Source organism: Chelmon rostratus, chromosome 14 (assembly GCF_017976325.1).
Source record: "Chelmon rostratus isolate fCheRos1 chromosome 14, fCheRos1.pri, whole genome shotgun sequence".
In the NCBI taxonomy this organism is placed as follows: Eukaryota; Metazoa; Chordata; class Actinopteri; order Chaetodontiformes; family Chaetodontidae; genus Chelmon; species Chelmon rostratus.
In genome coordinates, this window is record NC_055671.1 from 16,751,051 (window position 1) to 16,773,226 (window position 22,176).

General features: G+C 43.2%; 1 protein-coding gene across 3 annotated transcripts in view; it reads right to left on the reverse strand.

The window, feature by feature from the left end:
• The window catches only part of LOC121616871 (rho GTPase-activating protein 26-like), a 94,303-nt gene that overhangs the window by 67,798 nt on the left and 4,329 nt on the right, over positions 1 to 22,176 (reverse strand). The window contains exon 1 of one of the 3 annotated variants that reach the window (XM_041951706.1): positions 13,376 to 13,464. The exons of the other annotated variants lie outside the window; for them this stretch is intronic. Within the exon in view, the coding sequence (XP_041807640.1) occupies positions 13,376 to 13,406 (31 nt within the window). The 5' untranslated portion in view covers positions 13,407 to 13,464. Of the gene's footprint in view, positions 1 to 13,375; positions 13,465 to 22,176 lie in introns of those variants that run through there. 3 annotated transcript variants of the gene reach the window in all.

Genomic DNA, 22,176 nt, shown 5'->3' on the forward strand with positions numbered 1-22,176 from the left:
AATGTGGGACAATCTGACTTGGAATCCGAGCGGAGGACACAGGGCCAGAAAGGCCCGGCTCTGGCTAAAACTGACCTCGTAATTTCAAGGAAAACACCAAGTTTTCGGCCAGTTTTAAAACATTCTTGTCAAGTGAGGAGAACGCAGATGCCACAAGCATCCGCGTGTCCCCAGTATCGTTTGAGCCAGAGCTCTTTTCCTACTGTTGAGACAAGGATTCGAAAAAGACTAGCATCATTAAAAAGACATGTGAAGTCATTTATATATAATCATCTTATTTATGGAGCCGTTTCAGGTGAGAAACCACAGCGTCACCCTCTGTGTGGTAACTTTAGGCTGCACACAGTCACCTCTCATGTCACTTCAAGTACAGTCTGTAATCATGAATATTACTTGCCGGCTTCATGCTTCTCAAATGTGAGGATTTATGACTGCATTTTAAAGACAACCTGGGCTTTTTTTCTGTTTTCTCACAGATTTATAGACATAAAATGTAATCAATGAGTCGAAAAAATAATTCACACATTCATTCATATTAAAAATAATCATTAGTTGCAGCCCTTGTGGTTAGTAGTAAAGCAGCTCTTCATAGTTCAAGGCTTATTTTGTACCATACTTTGAATAACATGTTCAAATCTATTACAGCAAACTCCACCTTATGGGCATCTAGTTTTTCTCATCTTTGAGATAACAACAGTCCCTCAGTGTGTAGTATCATAAAGCGCTCTTGTCACAACACAGATAAGCTGACTTGAGCTAAAATGCTCAGTTTATGAATAGTAATAGGCAATTAATCAGCAACTGTTTTGATAGTTCCTGATGTAAAACATGAGTTTAAGCCTCTCATTTGTCAGTGGTGGCTGCTATTCGATCATATCTTTGGGTCTTGGACAGTTGTTTGGCCAAACCAAACTGAAGACATCATTTTGTGTGGAAAAAGTTACATTTTATTGGCCAAAACCTTTACGCAAGATCAAGAAAATGAATGGCAAATTAATTTCTAATAAAAATTCGCTGCAGCCCTAAAGCTGACCAACAGTCCAATACTCCCCAAAACGACTCATCTAAAAGCATTCTCTGATATGACAACCATGACTTGACTCTGAGCCCAGGCATCCTGTTCAAAACAGGAAATGTAAGAGAATATATGACCTTCCTTTTACACAGAGCTGACAGCGAGCGCGGAGATCCCGGGATGATAGAAATAGATAGTCGGAGGAGGAAACAAGAGCCAGGGGATGAAAGAGTAGTTTTCCTTCTGTTGTGGCTTGTTGCAGTTGTTCGGCGCTGCCTGGGAGACTCTGCTGTCCCGCTTGAGGTCACCGCTTTTACAGGACAGAGCAAACGCCATTCCAACACAAACAGTGGAAAAAGAACATTTACTCTTTATCATTATGTCAAGAGGTTGCGAATAAATCATATTAAAGCAACAACGCTGAGGCAGCTTTGTTCACACATTTTTCCATCAGCTTTGCCCAAAAAACGTTCTCGACACAGCGTTCCCAAATAATCAACCAAAACAAGGCGACGACTCGAGCCTGCCTCGGGGTTTAGCTTCCCATGCAAACAGTGTTATTGCACAAAAGGAGAAAACACTTATAGCCTTTGGATGCATTTTTCCATTCAATTGCGCAATGGCCGAGCAGCAGTTGACAGCGTAAAGGGCTGTTGGGCACATGATAGATCAGACCAGCATGGCGGGAGTGGTGATAGGAGAGAGAGAGAAAGGAGAGGGTGGAAACCACACTAACCAGATTAGCGTTAGTCTCCAAATAGCCCTCGTCCACTTCCTCCCCTACGCCCGACACAAACCTGACCTCTGTTCCAGACAACAGCACGAACATACAGCAAAACACTGCCTACACTCTCCCGGAGGTAAACCGTGACCTCGTGAACTCACTTATACTACAGGCTTCTTTTACTGTGGGTCACTTTAAAGGTGCAAAAACAAGATTATGCACTTTAGTACTGGCTGGTACACTAATGTTCTAATGTTTGACACTTGAAACTAACCTTGTGTCCTAATGGCGCCACAATAATGGCAGCTAATTAAAGCAGCACCGACCTGTTTACTTTGTTTTGGTGTGTTTCTTTCTTCACTAGATTTGGTCAAACGTGTGCACAACTGGTGCGACTCTTCTGTGTATAATGTTCACAGCCTCTATAGTTAATCTTATTTTGCATGTTTTTATTGTTCTTTTGCGACTTTCAAAATAACAGCATACAAACTGAGTGTGTTGATGAAAATATTAAAGGTAATTTAAGATGCCCACTGTGGCAACATTTATATGGCTGTAATGTTAGAAATTCACAGTTTGATTTCAGTCTGCATCACTCTGCATTTCGTGTTAGAACAACATGGTTACAGTGTTTAATTAATGGCCTCTTTATGTTAGGAGTAGGGTGTTTTTCGCCTCACACACCTGGTTTGTTCCTGCAGTCCTCAGAGGACCGACTCAGGAGACGTTGTTGATGTCATGTTAATGAGTGACAAGTCCTACATCAGTGGAATCTATTACAACTACAACAGCTATTATGTCTGTCACACCAGTCTCAAACACATTACATGGTTAATGGAGGAGGCTTTCCTTCAGATGCCAGCTCTACAGCATGGCAGCTTGCCTCCTGCGCATGCCAACCTCACTTACATCTGAATGCTTGGATAAAAAGCCAGCGAATTAGCTGCCAACACGCTGCCTGAGTGCCATTGCTGACTGCACTGAAGACGTCTGTACAAATGCCAGCCTTCTCCGTCTAAGACGACACAGGGCAGCAGCCCTGAGCATGGACCGTGTGCGACACTAACCAGGAAATGCATCGGCAGTCTCCAAACAGGATTGGCTGAAATCCCCTCTGACCTCGTTCCTTCGCCTCTTCAGAGACAGACGGAGGGGAGGATTAAGAGAGAAGCTAAAAGAAAGAGTGAAAGTAAGGAATAGAGGAAAATTGGGAAACAGACTTTAGAAACCTTTGGCACGTATGTAAAAATTATTTGTATTTTGGTTATTACCAAAACGTAGCCACTATGGCAGGTAAATTACTATATAATGGCTTGTAAAATAGTGAATGTTGGCATTGATGGCGATGATTTACTGAATCTCGCAAATTCGCAATAAAAATATGGCTCCATGCTGTTGTGGGACTGTGACGATATCTACCGTGGCTATTTACTACCTCTCTTTGTCGCAAATTGCATAGTTTCTGTTTGAACAGCAGAGGGCGCAATCATAGTAGTCAAAGAGATAGACTGGCATTTTGCGATGCTAAAAATAAAGCAAACGAGGAAATTAAGTCTGAACGCACCAATAACGAAAAAGAGACTGAAGACGCTCCATTGACTTTTGGAGCTGATATGTTGTGACATTTTGGTTTTCCCGTTTCAAGAACTGACAATGACGAAAAATAAACCGTGAGTTTTCGACTGTTAAACATGCCAAAAGATCTAGACAGTTTCTCAGGTTTCAAACAGATATATTCAGGACATCTGAAGATGCCGTCTTGGATTCTGAGAAATTCTAACGAGCCTTTTCCACTATTTTCTAACATTTTACAGATGTAAACTTGATAATCTGATTGAGAGAATAATCACTAGGTTTAGCGATAATAGGATAATAATCCTTAGTTGCACTAAACAAGTCAAAATACACACCCATCATGCACAGTATGAACAACATGCGCAGCTGTCAATACTTTGAAACAACCCACTGCAGTAAAGTTTTCCCAGGCTTACAGTGGCCGCCCTCCCTACCTTCTTTGTCACAGCTCTGGGAAGTTTAAAACAGGAAGTGCCCAACAAGAACAGAAAGAGGAAGTAGGTTCTCCATGCAGTTTTCCAGCCAGAAAAACTGAACCCAAACGCTGACATGGGAACATTCTGTTATATTATAGCACAGGAAATACGTCACGTCCTGTGGCGTGAAAAGGTTGAATTTATCATATGGAATCATGAAACAGTCAGTACTGAGTGGACTGCTGCGTTCACAGCGTCTCAACACTGACTGCTTTTCCTGCTGAAGATGAATCAATCAATTGACTACAAGTTTCTGCCCAGACGAATGTATGCTTGCAATAACAGGTTGTCTAATAAATGAGTATAACTTTTTACAGTTATCCAACTGCAGTAATAAACTCAAAGAACTCAGTGAATAAAAACTGATACAACTACTATTAGGTTCCAACATTCGCATAAAACACTGGAGCCGCTGTAGCACGCTGTGGAAACGTGGGCTTGAACAGTGTGATCTCATTTTATTTTTCTGAGTCAGTGAACACAGTCACATTTTGAGCAGCCACCACATGGTAACCTTTAACTTGGCCGAGGACCAGTTATCCACTGAGCAGATACAGAGGAGTCATCTCGTTGTGTATCCAATGCCATCTGACGTTCGCCAGCCAGCCTCGCAACCCTGCCCCCTCCCCTCCCTCCTCGCACCTCGCTGCCTTTTATGTGCCGCGGCAGCAGAAAATTCACTGGAGGTATCAGAGGTTTTCGGAGAAATCCAACTTCAAACAGAATCCGGGAGAAGGAATAAGGAATTGCACTTTGATCTCTCCCTGGACGTGGAGTCTAGTCTGCTAGTCTGCCTCTGAACAACTCTCTCGCTCTGGATAATTCTCCCTCCCCAGAGGCAGAGAAATATGCATGTAAATTAATATTCTTTTGGCTCCTTGAATGAGCCTCGAAGTCATTCTCACCGACACCCAACCCCCAACCGATCCCCACCGTCGCCAGAACTAAAACCTCAACCTTCAGCCAGCCAAACCCCATGCAGACAGAGCACCTCCAAGCTGCCTCTCCTCTCTGCTTCCCTCATTAATCCCTCCTTCTCCTCCTCCTCACTCCTCTCCTGTCAAGATGTTACCAGGTTGTCAGGACAATCCTATTCATTCACAAAGCCTTAAGTGTTAAATGTGACCCCGCCGGCGCTCATTTCCTCACGTGAATCTGCGCCTGAGCGAGAGGAAAACTCAGGGGCATCATTTAATTTGTAGATGCGTTGGATTTTTGTGTGACCATGGCCACGGGGCAAACTAACGGGCTGAGTGCGTATCTCAGCGGGCATGCGTTCATGCTGCTGTGCGTACGCATGCATGTGTGAGCAAGCTGTCTCTGACACCTGCTGCAGCCTCGGGCAAGCTGCTGTGAGGAAAGCCAAGTCACGACATAATGGTCGAGTAATGTTGCATCAACGTTGTGTTACTTATATGGCAAAATGGGAGTATAATGGGAATGCTCTCAGTTACAAAAATAAGTAGTTCAGTGTGTCAGCAGACATTTATTACACACAGAAGAGAGAGAAGACTGCAGCTCGAACGCGCCGTGTGGACTTTGGAGAGTTTTCAGACACATTTTGGCACCCTCCAAAATGGTAAATGTCACGTTTAAAGGCGCCACAACAGAGAGGTGCAGGATTCACTGCTCGCTATATGAGGACTGTACATAACTTTTCACACATTTTCACAGTGTGACAAGCAATCCTTTTCTTCAAACTCCACAATGGGTCACATTTCAAAAACATCTTTGTTGAGCCTTCAAGTATAATTAGATAAAATATCAAGTTAATTTGCAATTATTCTGATTAAAATAATTCCTTCCCTGTTATTCTCACAGTCTGGATGACAAGACGTCTGCATGGAAATGCAAAACTGTGAATTTAAAAACGTTTGGTTTTCAAAGGATCAAAACTGGTCCATAAATTTGGGTGAATGGTCCTCGGGCATGTTTAGCAATCAGACAGCTCTAAGGAAAAACATGCTTTCAGTTCATCATTAACAATAACAACAGCCACTGGCCAATTTGAGAAGGATATAGAAAGATTCCACTAAATTTATAATTAGTGAAACAAAGAGAAAAGAAAGACAGAATAAAAAAAAATCTCGATTGTACAACTATCTGAAAGATGAGTTTGAATGATCAGAGAAGATTCCAGCACTTCACATTGATGTTAATAAAAGCTGGGCAGAGTCTAGCCCCCTTACCCTAACCCTCTCTCCAATGTGGAAGACAAAAAGCAGCCCTGAAGGCACCATCACACACTTTATTAGCGTTCACACACACACACACGCACACACACACATTTTCTTTCCTTGGCCATTACAGTGTGCACAGATGCAGCAAATAAAGACAGAGGACATGCTCTGTTCTGAGTCTGTTCCAGCCTTTTGTCAGCGTAGCCATTACTCCTACTCTCCCTGTCCCTCTTCTTCTTCACCCTGCTCCTGCCTCTTTCTCTCTGCATCTCTCTCTCTCTCTGTCAGGACGGATCACAGCGGCCTGGATCACAGCGGCCCGGGGGATGCGCGGCCGAGGGGCTGCTGCTCGGTGGCCTGTCAGTTTAAGTCCTTCCTCTGAGGCCAGCGTGACACAGAGAGAGAGGGCGAGATGAGAGGGACACGGAGGAAGACGGGGTTGGAAGATGACAAATGAAATGCACTCGCGCAGAATTTAGAAGGAACAAACTGAGAATCTAGCTCTGAAGACATGATATATTCAGCTGCGCCTAGAGGGAGCAAAGTAGTGTATTACAAACTCCACACTCGTTCTGCCATTTGGGCAGGTTCATGTCCTGCGAATGTCTGGCTGGCTGGTACTCTAACTATCAAGCATTTTAATCACTATTGCCTCAACCAGATTGCTACAAACCTCGCTATATTTCAATATCCTGCATGCTGAAAGCCAAAACACTATAACTTCCAATGATACTGGTGCCACGTTACACTTGACAGCAAAAATCTAGTGACATTCTAGAGTCCATTCAGGTAAAAACTAATGTGCAGAAGTTGCAACTTTCATAGACCAAAGCACAAACTCTCAAGTTGTGGGCACAAGTAATAGCAAAATATCAGCTGCCTTTCCGTATTTACGCAATTACGTGCATTAGATTCAGTGACCTGCATAAATACGAGCCCATTGTAATCACAAAGAATTACCCTGAAATTGATTTAGCAGAAAAGGAATTCAGAGTTTCTGTAGGTCGAAGCTGTCAGTTCAAGACTTCAATGTCTTTCTGTGAAATGACAGCCAACAACTTACAAATAAGACAGAGGACTGGTTTACTGAGGCTGACTCAATTTACCCTTTTAACATGTTATTCCTTGGTTTAGAACAGCCTAATCAATAGCTACTTAAAGAAACTCAAATAAAACCAATTAGCAGGAAATCAGACAAAGAATCCAACATGTGATGGTCTGTTGACAGTGGATGGGAAACTGAGTCTGTGGGACCTACAGTGTACAGGGAGACAAACAAGCTTTACATTATTGTGGTTCTGGTGCTTCACTTCTGGGCCAGAAAATGTGCTTTTATCGCCATACAATCCTCCACAACGTTACCTGCGGTCAGCTTTTGATTTCCGCTGGACCTCTCACGATGTGACATCTTCAATTTGAAAGCTGAATTTGTATTTTATTGCTTTTTGTTTACTACACAGGAGTGATGGTGACGGTCTACTGCATTATTACATTACATTCTTCTATGCAATTGAAAATGAGCACCAATACCATAGTATAATAAACAGCAGCTTGTTAAAATAATTTCATGAGAATGTGTAAATTATTATTTGCTTAGTGAACGCTGGTACAAAAACTGTGCTGAGTGTTAACAGCTTCCATTTATTTTATACATTAAGTGTCTTCCTCTCCCTATTCTATTTATTTACACTTCGTCAGAGCCTTGTTTCGCTTGTTCCCTCATTTTTCTCTTTAAAAACAAATCACTGTTGGAAAGATGGAGTCAGCTTATATAAGGGTCTAAATTTAGAGTAGAAAAGAAATTTTCTCTCCGCAAGCTCCCGACATTATTAGAATTAGCATCTTTCTGGACCGATCTGTCACGACAATGAAAAACAGACAAGTCAATCTGGCAAAAGATGCTGACACCACAATATCCAGTGTTAAAATTAAATGAAACAACATCAAATACAGCTGCAAAATACTGCATATTACCCACTTTTCTTAACCAATGGGAACAGTGTCAATAAAATAAGAAATTTAATTTTCAGGAGGGCTGGGAATAGTAAAAGCTTAAAAATATCAAGATGTGGTTTTAGCATCAACACCAGAGGAGGAAGATGCAAATATGTCTGTATAATATAATACCAAAAGTTTGTTAAAAAAAAAAAAAGGGGTCAAGACCCCTTTCCCATGCACTTCTGCTGCCCTACATGCCAGCAGAATATACTCCCATTTTTTATTAAACCACTTTTTACACCATGTTTGACGTCACAAGCATGCTGGAAAACAGGGATCAGCAGAAAGCAGCATGGAGGCCAGTGACAATATTATAATTACTTTTTTTAGATCTTTTATGAGATGATGATGATGAGATGGGAATGCAGTGGAACGAGTTGACATATCAGACAATACTTGTGCACCAACGCCTGGAACTTAAACGCACGTGCTAACATCGCGTCGGAACAGGGGTGAAAATTAACCTGTGTCATGTGCCCATCATTGACGGGTGGAGCTGGAGCCCATAAATACTCGTGACTAATACGAAGTCATTTGACCCGGCAATGAATGCCGACTGTACCCTTTCCCGCTGAAGGAAAAAACAGCCAGACGTTAGTGGGTGTTAGTGGAATTTTGGAGTTAGAAACAGAGACGTTCAATGCATCCAAATGACAATAGCAATAAAATAAACCAAGATATATGTGCATTTGCCTGTCTTCAATGTCTGTAAGTCATCTAGCAGCAAAAAAAAGCACAATTACTGCACAATTTATGCTTAATGAGACTAAGAGAGAGACTGCTTATTCAGCTCGATGAGTTATTATCACTTAGGCCAACAAAAACCTGGGGCAGACAGAGCCAGCTCAGCAGACAGACCTCAGAAACTCAGCCATCTATCTAGACAAGTGAATCTTCTTTGACCTCAACTTCAACTTGCGAGTCAGGAACAACCTTGAATGCTGCTCAAAGAACAGCAGGCGCCGAGCTCGACAGACCTGACAGTACACAATAATTCAAAAAGAGACAGCGAGTTTCTCTTATCCATCAACAGCTAAAAAAAAAGATTAGAAAGAGACTTTTAGCCAGCAGATATCAGGCAAATGTAGCTTAAATAGAAAAGTAATCTAAGGCCCCCTTAGACCTAACAGCTTGTGGAGAGAGGAAACAGATATTTAGTCACTTTGCCTTGATGCATAATCAATTAACAGGTCTAAGCTTGACTAAAACCTGCATAAAGCTGTTGTTAAATTTTAAATAAATGCACAAATGTGACCTTGCAGCAATTCAGGAGTGAAATTTCAAAGCATGTTTGAATTTTATCATACATATTTTACCATATATAAAATCACATATAATCGGTGCAGCATATGCCACCCTGTATCCTTAGATACTCGGTTTGGATAAGGAAAAACTTCATATGACCATGTATCTTTCTCCTTTAATCTAGAACCTTTGTGCAAATGTTCAATTAAGTGTGTAAAAAAATAGACTTTTCTCATCCAAACCACGTCCACGTGACACGTAGCAGTCCCTCTTTTAGGTACGAGCTGCCTTCCTGTTCAGATTTACCCCGCTCTGTGTCACGTTCACTTTCCGCCGTGTTTGTTCATGTTGCCTTCATGCAAATGTCCTCCTGGCATCCAAACAGTGAAAAACACCGGCGTAAAAAGAGTAATTCGCAACATAAGGAAATAGATGATGTGAAAAGATGGTTGTTTTTCTAGCAACACGCAACATATATCATCATATCACGCAGCCCTATTTGTTTACAGATTAAATAACAAGTTATTATTTATGACAAAATAAGATGATGTCTTGAACACATTTATTTACAAGCCAATAATCTAACTAATGCTATAACTCTAACTCGGGTCTGCAGAGAGTCAAATTTAACTCTTTAGATGCTCATTGATCACAGCTTCTTGCAATCAGAGGTGACCTTGAACCCTGCAGAAACAGCACCACAAATCACCCCCCCCCCCCCCCCCCCCCCCCCCAGCTACCAGACCTTGAATGGAGCATCACACCTCAGCAACTCACCACCTCAACCCACTCTTTGCAGCATTGCAGCCAACTCAAGCTAATTCTACAGCTCTTACTGGCCTTCCATAAATCTCCTCTTACACAGATGGAAACATACTCAGTGTGAAAGCCTTTGGAAGAAGTGTTCACACAAGGTTCACTGTGACCTGAAAGTGAGGCCCGCTGCACCTCCCTTCATCACTGTGTCATGTCTGTATCTAATTAACTACACCCTGAAGTATAAACCTGACAGTCAAAACACACTCTACAGATATGAGTGAAATGGTTAAACTAAAAAACACTGTTGGTCCTCCAGAAGAGGACCGCACCCTCTGCCACCAGCATCAACCACAAGCCACCCCAGGCTGTGTTTGCTATGCATTCCCACAGAGATGGACATAAATCCCCACCCCCCACCCCCAAACTCAATCCTCTCCCACCTACACCACCCCTAACCCCCCTTCCGCTCTCTAGCATTAATCTTTGTTTGTCCTCCTGACCCTCCGAGTACAACCAAGCGCCACAATCTGACCCTGCAAGATCTGGAGCAAGTAGGAGTAGGAAGACCTAAAACATCACTACAACTACAGATATAGTTCTCAAATCCTGAGGAAGACAGGAAAAAAACTGAGTAAATAAATCAGACACATCCTGCAGTAATCTCTAGCCCAGAGCCAGACACCAGGCCGAGCCAAGACCACTTTACCCCCGACAATGACACCAGACGCGTGAAAAGAGATAGAGTAAAGCAAGCACACACACCTTCAACATTACCCCCACTAAGCCCGAGTTTTGCCTGGCTTTACACCAGGAAACCCACCTCTCACACCACCCCTGCATGTGCGTGTGTGTGTGCAGAGTGTGCACATCAAATATGTGAGGGTGTGATAAACAGCAAGAAATCACAGGAACAGAGAGTGGCAACCTGGGGATTAAATATTCTTAGCAGGGGGTTATTTTTGGAGCAGGATGAGAGCTGAACGCAGGCAGACACACACACACACACACACACACACACACACTCTCCATGCAAGAGGACTGTGGTTTGTTTGGGTTGGCTCTGCGCAGCAGCAGAGACGGGTCTTCCCCTCAGCCCACCCCTGCACGTGCTCAGTCTCTTACGCTCACTCACAGATACAGAGCCAGCAGAAAGCTGCGCGTTTCTAGAGACCGAAACATCAATACGGGGTGAACGTCGATACAGGGTAAAGTGGGGCAGTGAGTATTAAACTATTTCATTACATGTATATAATAGGTTGTGACTGGAGGGCTGCCAGCTCAAATCCCTCAACCCGCTGGGAAAAATCTAGGTGGCGGAAGCGGAGCAGTAGCACGCTTCCTTTCCCCAACAAACACTGCTGAAGAGCCCCAGTGCTGGAGATGGAAAGAAGGGAGTGCAGCCTAGTAAAGCAGAGCTGTTACTTTAAAGTCAAGAAACTGTTAAAGTAAAACATTGTTGGATGCAATCTAACAAACAAACATTTCAAAATGAAAAGCACAGCTAAAGCACGTTGCTGTGTTGGTCTTTACTGGCTGATCATTGTTGCTGACGCTCATGGAGACCAAACACAATATATAACTTATGCAATATGTGTCTTTCTGTATGTGGCAATGCCTGCTCTCTTCATAAAAAGCTATTCAAAGCTGCAATCATTGACTTTTTGAGGCCAGTACAGGTGGAAGAACTCCACAACACTCCACAACAGATGGCAAATGATTGCCGATGTACACGCCCAGCAGACATGGAGCAACGTTAGCGTACATTTGTAACTGTGGTTCTGTCCACCTGAAAAAAAATTGAACTGTATTTACTCTCCTTTTAGCTCTGGTTTGGTGCCCACCAGCTCCTGAAATAAAATAAATAAAATATCTGGCTCTTTAGCTGCTAAACACAGCTGCATCCCTGGTCCCGGAAGTGAAAGTCCCATTAATCTTACTCTTAGATACTTTTACATGACTCGCAGATGGAGCACTTCCACAGCTTGGAGAGACATGGAAGTCTCAGGGTTGATTCATTTGGAACTGTGGGATAAATTTACAGTTTGTTGATATGGTGCAGTGTTTCCAACTGCAACGGCGAAACATTTTGTATTTGCGAACACTCTGATTTGCGCCGCTGACTGGCTGGTTCTGGAGACGCCCACGTTTCTATGTTGAGTATGAGGATATCAGCAAAAGAATCGTTTGAAATGGGACAAGAATTATTATGTTAGGTTCACCAGCTAGTCACGAACATTGTCTGCCATGCAGTGCTGGGCTACAGCGTTTATCTGCCTTACTGGAGCATTTTCTGCTACAAGAGCTGCTTGCTGCTGCTGAAAATGGGGAAAACTAAAATGAGAAATGAGAGGCTAGAAAAACTTCTGCAGGATGAACGATCACTTCATCACTGCAAGTGACCCTTTTTCTGAATCATAACTGTCTTTCTAGGGGACATAAATAGTATCGTATTTGGCCAACTGCACCCAGTAGACACATTTCCCCTGCAGCTAAATAATGAATGAGCTAAGAAAAAAATCCTCATCTGCTTCTTTGACACTCGAGTAAGCACGTCTGCACCTGAGTTTGCACTACTACGAGTTAGGTTAGGTCCATTTCCCTGCCTTGAAACCTGATACTTGAAACTTTGCCTACTTCCACTGACTTTGCATGCATTTGCACCACCTCTAGCTTTTTTTACTGTATTTATTTTAACGCACAATAGGCAGAGAGGTACAGGTAATGTCTCTAACAATAAGTCTCTTACTAGGATGGATTTACTTCCTCTCCTTTGTTGCTGCAGTTTCCATCTGCCTCCGTGCCCAAGACTGCTGACCCTCCACTAGACCGGACAGCAATAGTTGGAGAAAGGGCACGCCTCAGCTCCGGTCACTGCATTGTGTTCAATTATTCAGTGCATCCGTTCCTTTTTGAGACCATTTTACATCTCCAGCACGGCTTCCCATGCGGTGTTTTACCATTACATAAATAGAAAATGTCTGGCTGGGTGTGATCACACATCAACTTGTACCATTTACTCATTTGGAAATACGTTTTTCAATATGTGCGTATCAGAATCAGAAACTCTATCAACGGCTAACAATCTACTGACTGCTAGTAGTTTTGTGAGTAACAGCACTACACTGGCCTACTGTGTTTGCTTCGGACTGATGCCCGGTGTGATTACTTCACCACAGTGGGGGTTTGCTCATGTCTCGTTGTTATAAAAATAACACAACCTCTGGCAAAACGCATCATAAGGCCTGGCCAACAAGCGACCATGGCTGCTGCGGCACTAAAAGAAACAATGGGAGTGATGGAGAGAGTTAGAAGGCTCCTGCACTTCATTTAACACGCACTCCTTTGCTCATCCGCCGCGTCATTTCCAACAATGGCCGAGTCAGGTCTCTCTGCAAGCACTTACCCTCGTTTAATAACACGAAACAGAGTCGCATCAGGCAGGGAAACAGGATGAGAGAGGCTGCAGGAAAGAAGACGGGCAACAGGCACTCCCATGTCAGATTTACAATAGGAAATGAGGAAGGACAGGAGGATGAGAAAAAGGAGGCGAGGGAGGATGAGGCTAATATGTTCGAAGCAAAATGAGCACGACAGCAGTTTAGAGCAGAGAGGACGGAAGAGGAAAAGGAGGAGAAAGTAGAATCATTGTTGTGGAAGGTCAACGGTCTCCTTCAATGCCAGCCTGACTGAACACAATCAGAGCCCTGAGGACTTATTTGCCTTTCATTCATGGCTTGTTTAAAAGTATTCTGGCCGCAGATTGAGGTGCAATAATGAGCTTTTTCAAAATGAAGAGCGGGATCTGGGCATCAGATTTAACATGTTAATCGTTCCCTGCTTCAACACGGTGCTACAGCTCCTTTTTCAAAAACATGTCTGTCTAGTGAGAGAGGTCTAATGAAGGAAGTAAGTATTTAATTATTCATGACACAATAAAAAGATTTTATGCCCGCGAAAGCAGATAACACAGGGAAGGATGTGATATCCTTCCATTAAGGAACATAGAAGATATTGAGGATATAGATAGAGATAAGAAGAAATTAACGTCTCCCTGGAAATGACCTAAAAATGAGCATCCAGCTTCCTGAGCAGCAAAGTCATATATCATGTTTCAAAAACATGAAGGTGAAATGTGAGAATTTCTGCAGTATTTTCCCATCATCATCATTTCTCATCTAAAAACAAACTCTTGATTGTCCTTGATAACGGTGGAAAGGAAGGCTGTGGGTTCACCGTTGCCTGGAAAGGCCCACCATGCGTCTTACTTGCTTTCCTGAAGCACAACAATGAATCATTTTATTGTGCAGATGGCAATTCTTTTTTAATCAATCTTCCTTCATGGACACAAAAACCTGCCTCTGTCATACGAGCTTTAGCTTCACGGTCTCGCATGAAATAATTCAAAAAACGCCAAGAGCTCAATAAAGAGAAATCCAACAAAGAAGGACTGTGTTAAAGGGTGTCCTGGTAGCTCGGCCAGCTGTAGGCGCAAAACCGCAATCTCATAACTCATTGAGATCAAATTAAGCATGACCTCTGTCCCATCAGTCTCTTATTCTCATGCATGTGTGTGTGAATCTTGGATACCTCTATTTATTTTACGACTATCTGAGGACTTATCTGAGCTGGAGATTGGCAGGCCCCATTAAAAGACCAAGTCCTGCACAGAAAACGTAAAACTAGAGGAGTGCACTCAGTCGAGTGCAGATCTCCACCAAGCGTGTCTGGGGGGCATGTGGGTGCGGAGCAGGGAGCGCAGTGCATGGCTGTAAAGCATGTATGCATGAGCGAGGTGGAATGAAGGGGAGACAATATGCAGGTTCCAAAGCATTCGCAATGTAAAATGTCAATTTCAAAGAGAAAATGACGACAAAAGAATTCAACACACACACACACACACACACACACACACACACACACACACACACACTCAACCAGTATGTACTGCATACTCCCGACTAAATGAATCATTAAACGGCACGGTCATGTGATCATGACATAGCCGTTTCCAAGCTACCATTGAATGAAAACACAATGCATTTTGGGGCAGTTGAGTACGTTCAGTAAGCACGCCCTGCATGCTCAGAAATTCTTGCTAATCATAGCATGAATAATTAACGTACATACGATGCAGCTGGAACGCGCAACACGCGCGGTTTTGACGTCACACGCAATCCCGAACGCAGCCCCGTTTTCCCCCTCGTGCCCACAAAGAAGTGCTGCAGCGCTCACATCTGCAGAAGCTTTAACCTGAAACCCCGCAGCTTAACGTAACGTCTTCCTAAACACAACAAAGGGGGTTTGTTCTCTCCTGTATTGAAGACGACATCGTCCCTCCTGGACGCAACAACCTGCTTTCACCTTCCAGACCTCCAGACTCATGCTTCACAGAAAACAACACCACGCCAGCTTCTGACTTGCAACACTGGCTCTTCTCCTCCCTTTGCTCTGACTCACGTTAGGAGCTTTGATGTGGGAGGAAAATAGCTATTTTATCAACAACATGTGTTAGCATGTGTGTGTGTGTGTGTGTGTGTGTGTGCATGTATGTGTGAGAGTGCACATGTGTGGGTGTATTTGTGTATTTCTGCCTGATTTGAGCCACACCTGTCAGGCTAAATGACCTACTTCTGTAAGCGTTCCTGGTAAAATCTCAAGATCCTGGAGTTAAAATCCTTCCTGCTGAACCCGACACCTGCTGCAAGTCTGGGCAGCAAGTCCTACGGTTGGTCGTTCAAGACTCAGAGCCGCACCTTTTCTTCACCGCGGGCTCAGAGTTTCTTCATTATCACATGCTTCTTGAATTTGGGACTGACAGCTCAACACTGCAAGCTAAGGAGTGAGTGATAACATCGAGCTGAAGATTCACTTTTAAGAGGTTCAGAGGCTTAGATAAATCTCCCTGTGGCCTCTCTTTTTTCCTGCAGGATAGCAAAACGCCTGCATTTCATTCCCATGGCATTCAACAGCTAAGCTTAGTCAGTAGCCTCTTGTCTGGATAGCCGGGGTGTTATTACACTACAGCAAAGTCATTCAGGTCTTGTGACATTTTATGGACAGTAACAACATCCAGCTGTAAGGTGTGTCAATGAAAATAAGGCTCATTCCCACTAAACCAATAAGACAAAAAGGGCCTTTGATAGGTCAGATCTACAGAGACGACACTCAAACACACAGATGTACACATAGAATTGAATGGAATAAAAAAAACGAAATAACTAATCTGGGTCTCTATTTGAAATTCCCATTAAAATGAGTTTTTAGGTGCTGATCATGGTTAAAATCCTGCTTCTTGAATTAGACACCTGTGTCGAGCTTTGTAGTAAATTAAGCCCAGTCCATCAGGATGCTGTTCGTTTTGTCGGGGGTCGGGGTGTCCAGTGCGATAATTCTGCTGTTAAAACACCTAAAATTAAACAATTTGCGTCCATAACCACCTGCATTAAAAGCAGGTTTTTAAATAGCTGTGAAAAGCGCGGCCATCTCTTTTACGACCGAGCGGCAGCGATCAGGTAGCCGCGTGCAGAAAGTTAAAGAGCATTCCTCAGAGTTCACCTTCCCTCCTCTCTCCCTGCGTCGTTCCCGGTGCTTTATGATCTTAAGAGTGCAGTAATTTGATCAAATTAGTGTGTGCAGCCAGCAAAGCTGCGCTTGTCCCCAATGTACTCTTGGATTGATGTTTTTCTATAGTCAATCACATTTCCCCACGTTTCCTGGTTTTACAGAACCATTCCTATCTATGAGGGAGAGCGAGACAGAAAGCTGCAGCGGGGAGAAGAAACCGAAGCCCAGTTCAAGAACATTCTTGAATCAGGTTGGTTTTCATTGGAATAGAAGTGGCTTTATCTCACCTTAAAGGCAGACTGCTTTCTTTTCAGAAAAATAACCTGTTATGACCGAGCTGTGTTTATGAACACTTAACTGTAACTAACTAAATGCATAAGTGTCAATAATCACCAGATGCATTTTTATTTATATTCATAACTCATTCATGTATTTAAGCGTAGCATTTAGCACTCTCCTCTAAGTCCCCCTCCACTCAGGATGGATTTTGCTGATTGTCACTTCACTTGGATGTTTGAGCTTCACTGCGCAGAATGATTAGAATGATTGAATTAGTGCAGAGTTTGACACTGGAGGGCTGTTTTCACTTTCATCTGCTGAGGGGGCAAAGTCTGTCTGTGCTCGCCTTAACTCGCAGTATGTTGGAGATGATTTGAACGTGTATTCATTGCAGTGAAATGGGAGGCATCTTACGGGAGCAGACGCAGATGTCATTTTAAGAATAGATTTTATATTTCTCTCTACAGGGGATCTTTAAAGATTGCCTTGATTGAGGTCTTAGTTGCTAAACCTGGACAAGTCAAGATAATTATGCCGCAACATTTCACAACTATCACACTTGGTAAGCTGTTTGAGGTCAGTGCAACAAAAAGGTACAAAATGTCTTTCACAGAAGGTTTCATTTGAAACATGATTTCAGTATTCACTTTATTCCAGCAGAGACTAGCAGCAACTGGAAGCTTTAGCTGCATTTTGGTCGAGGGAGCTCTGTTCTGCAAACAGGAAACTTCCATGTGCAAGAACCACAGATTTTCTATTTCAACAATGAGTAAAACTGTCTTCAGCGTTCTGCTTAAACAGAACTGTGACTTTGTGGTCAAGCAGATATACAGCATGAGTCGTCGGCACGCATGCATATTCGCAGGTTCGCCACAGCTGCCGCTTACACTTCTATAGCACGCTTACTGTAGCAATCAGAGGGGCAATTACATCGCAAAAAGTGATGCAGCGCTCGGGCTGAAGCACAGGGGATACAAAATTGTGACTCCCACTTCCATCTTTCCAGTTTCATGTTCTCTAAAATGTTGACCATTTGAATTATAATTATGCATTGCTATAGTGTATTTATAATTACACCATGAGAAAACAAACCTGTCTTTTTCAGTTCTTCTTTCAGTTCCTCCGATGTCACATTTTTCTACCTTGTGAATCTCTAAAACACTAACTGTCTACCTTTTTGCATATCTACATCCCTCTGATACACTACTGATACTGTGCATCTAATATGCATTTAAAACTCTGCCTGAAGACCCGTAACCGGAGTGACCTAAAGGCAAGCAATGCATGCAGTGGTGTCACACGTGTAACACTTTCAAACATCTGCAACAGCAATACAAGGGAAACCTATCATCTTGTTGCATCCACATGTGCATGCATCTCTGGGGCCTATAGAGGAGGTAGCATGCCAGCAAAATAAGTCCCATATTGTCATGAGAGAAAACACACAAGCAAGTAATACCACAGTGCACCCAGGGGCTGAGTCACCGTATCATTGCCGGGCAGTGTAACTAAATAAGTCCCGGAGCTAAAATATTTACCAGCTTCAGTCCAGCTGGAGTCCAGGGCCGATGCTCCACATCAAAGATTCAGCTAATGAGATGAAGCGGCGCACTGGCTGGAGATCTACTTCTGTGGTGATTGTTATGAGCCATGCAAGTTTTTAATCTATATACATGCTGTTTCTGCAACTAAGTTGTTTGCTTGAAGGTGACCTAATGACCCTGATAGATTTTTAATGAGGTTATTTAATTATAGATGTACTAGGTAACGTGGATGTTCTTGAATGAATGAATGCAACCTGTTGATGAAACACAGGGAGTTTCCCCATATTCCAACTGCTGCTCTGTAAATTTAAGGAAGTTCATGTCATATGTTACACAACATGCTAATATGCGCAACATGCTAATGTGCATAACATATGGCCATCACCTTTGGCTCCTTCTGTTGTCAGTGTTGTTGTTAAAAACAATCAACAGAATAATTCTCTATGAAAGCGATCATTAGTTCCAGCTCTAATCTGAAGCACCATCCCATGCATAAGTGGTCCAACTGTGCGATTGCAATGTCAAAATGTTGTTGTACATTCTTTTATTCTTACCAGAAAAATCCAGTGTTTTGCAACAAATGATCAGTTACACAAGAAAGGCAAATGCGTTAAACTGCGCTGTTGTGATAATTCTGAATGTGGGTGTTGGCTCCTTTTTTTTAAGGACGAATACATTATTTTGAGCCAGCGTGATGTTAAAAGTCAGTGACTGCATGTAGGGTGTGTGTGTGTGTGTCTGTGTGTGTGTGTCAGACAGTCTGCCCTAACAAAAGCGAGGCAACAAAAGCACCAGAGCCGGGCTGAGTCGTGCCCTAATTTCCTTCTCCTCCACGCTACGTCACAGCTAAAGGAAGACCCCCAACCCCCACTGTGCTGTACTGCAGTGGCAACATGCACGCGCACACTCGCACACACACACACACACACACACACACACACACACACACACACACACACACACACACACACACACACACACACACACACACACACGCACTCTTTGTTACTATGTGATGTGTGCAGAGGAATGCCTTCAGACAGTGACACCCAGTCTCGCTTTTCTCTCCCGATCCTTGCCTCTTTCCTCCTCCATCCTCAACCTCCTCCTCCTCTTCTTCTTCTTCTTCTCTCCACAGCCTACATTGCTCTGCTCCCGGCTCCTCCATAGGCGGGTAGAAAATAAGGCCATGTCGGCTTTTAAACACTATTGTGAAAGACAACAACACCCCCACCTCCTCTTTCTCTCACGCACACACTCTTTTTCTCTTTCTTTTGCCCCTTGGCGCATACTCTCCCTTTGCTGTGGACCTTTTAAAATGCGGGTTCACTCCCTCCACCGGCCATAATTGAGAATTAGTTATGGTGTGGTGTGCATTTGTGTGTGTGTGACCCTCATCCATCAGCAAAGTTGACAGTTGAGCCACCGAATGACTGCCATTACCCCTCTTATTGCTCGCTAACAGCACAGTGGGTGGCTGCGGAAAAACAAAGACAGAAGGTGAAGAGCGAGGCTGGGATTGCAACAGTGCGCGGTCCGTCGCAGGGAATTCCCACTTCTCCTTCTCTGGGACATTTACACACAAGTCCCCGTAGCCAGCGGCTTGTTTTTGAGGTCGCTCTGGGCAGTTAAAGGTTCAATTTGAAGTCGGGGCAAATGCCTGAAAACGAAGCCATTATCAAGACAGTGCTAATGGGCAGAGGGCTGTTTTTAACTAGTAACAGGCACCACACATGCCTGAGCAACGTGTGTGCTTTCAGGGTCAAGCCTTTGATATATGTGCTGCGCTTTCTGGTACAGGACAACCAGCCTTTCCGACGATCACTATGCAGCAGCGGTTCTTGGAGAGCAATTTCAGTTTTGGGCTATGTTTATATAAAAGTTTAGGCATCAACTATTTCTCCAAAGGGCCAGCGTCTGCAGGCATTGTTTCATTGGCTAAATGTGGACAATTATAGGGCTAAAAAAGAAAAAAGGCGGCCAATTTTATGGTGCTCAGGCTGCCCGTTTTTGTCCAAATTAAACCAGAGAGAGACTTCCTCTTCAAGCCCTTGCTATTGATAAATCGAGACAATTTTAAACAATGTGTGTTTTGCTGTTTAAAAAAACCTCAATATAATTCCTCATACTCCCCCTACATTTGACTTTTTAAACTAACTTTGAATACATATTTTCAAGTATAAACCAAATCTAGACCCAATACACGAGTAGAGAGAGAGAGGTTGCATTTTCAACATGTTTTCAGCATGATGTTCTGGTTTTAGTGCAAAGATGATACCATGATTGTTTCCTCCGGTCGTCCATCCTCCCAGGGCTTCTTTGTCTGTATTTTTCTTTTCATCCTTCTGTCTTTGTATGTCTCTATATCACCGCACTGTATCTGTCATCCTGAGATGTTAATCCTCCATCAATTAGCATCATCTCATGAGCTCCCTGAAGACCAGGATACACACACTTTCAGATTGCGCTCTGTGGGCCTTAGGCAAAGCACACAGCCACTAGGCCACATAACTTAATCTGAAGAATGTACCATAGCCACATTCACAGCATATGCACAAATATGCATAAAATCACACATGTATATATACACACACAGCCAACACTAACAGGGACTCTAACTAACCAGCTGCATCCTGAGCTGCGTTCTCTCATGTTTCTTCCCGGCCCTAAAAGCTGCATTTAATGGTTGAGAGGAATGATCTATATGACAGGCTGATGCTTTAACTGTAACGTGTGTGTGCGTGTGTGCGTGTGTGCATGCTTAACAGTGCATGACAATGTGATTATTACACATCTTAAGTGTAAGATGACTCTCAGACTAAAACATTTTTAACTTCAGCTCTGTCAGCGCAGCGGACGATGACCTCATTGTGAAAAACTAGTCCATGACAGCTGAGCCCTGGGACTCCCCAGCTAGTAACTGGCCCTGGATCTGTACAGTTACGGGGTCCATCATTGTTTTATTACTGCAGTCATGTGTTTTTCAATCCACTCTTTTTGGAAAGTGATCTGCTGACTGACAGATTAGCACTGGTCTGCTTGGCTTTTGGTTAAACTGTTAAGGGGTTTTGAAAGCTGGTTCTGGCATTTCTGTTCTCAAAACCGGTGTGTACACACACACACACACACACACACACACACACACACACACACACACACACACACACACACACACACACACACACAAAACACACTCTATTCACTGTCTTAAAATGTGTCCACTGCCAAGTCAAACCTTTTCATGGCCCCACCCCACAACTTTTATCAATCATTAACAACAACAGGTGAAGCAATGAATAAAAAAGGATCCAAGTTGAATTGTTAATAAAGGTCAGCATAATAGCATCAGCAAACTCTTGTTGGTTTAGTTTCCCTACATAAAAAATATTTACTCAACTTAGCTACACTCCATAATCGGCTGGTCTCCTTGCTGTGGCTCTATGGACCCCAGCCTGAGAGCCACAGATTCAAACCATTGAAACGCAGAATAATACAGAGAAACAGAGTAGCACAGAACATTTGATAGAGACCATATTTAGTATCTCTAATGAGAAAAACTATTTTGGGCCCCTATGAGTGCAACACAAAGCTCATCTGGCTGGTAATTCCACACATTGCTTTATGACATTTCTACAACTTCACATACTGAGGATGATGATATAAACTGTCGTGTCAAAGCAAAGGTTAGGAGTCCCACTTCAAACAGAAAGCAGGCATCATGCACTACTGAGCCAAGTGACGTTGCACCTTCGGCCGAAAACATGGCAACATCATGTGTCAGTGTCATAAAAACTGTCTAAACACAGCGTCTCGTTTC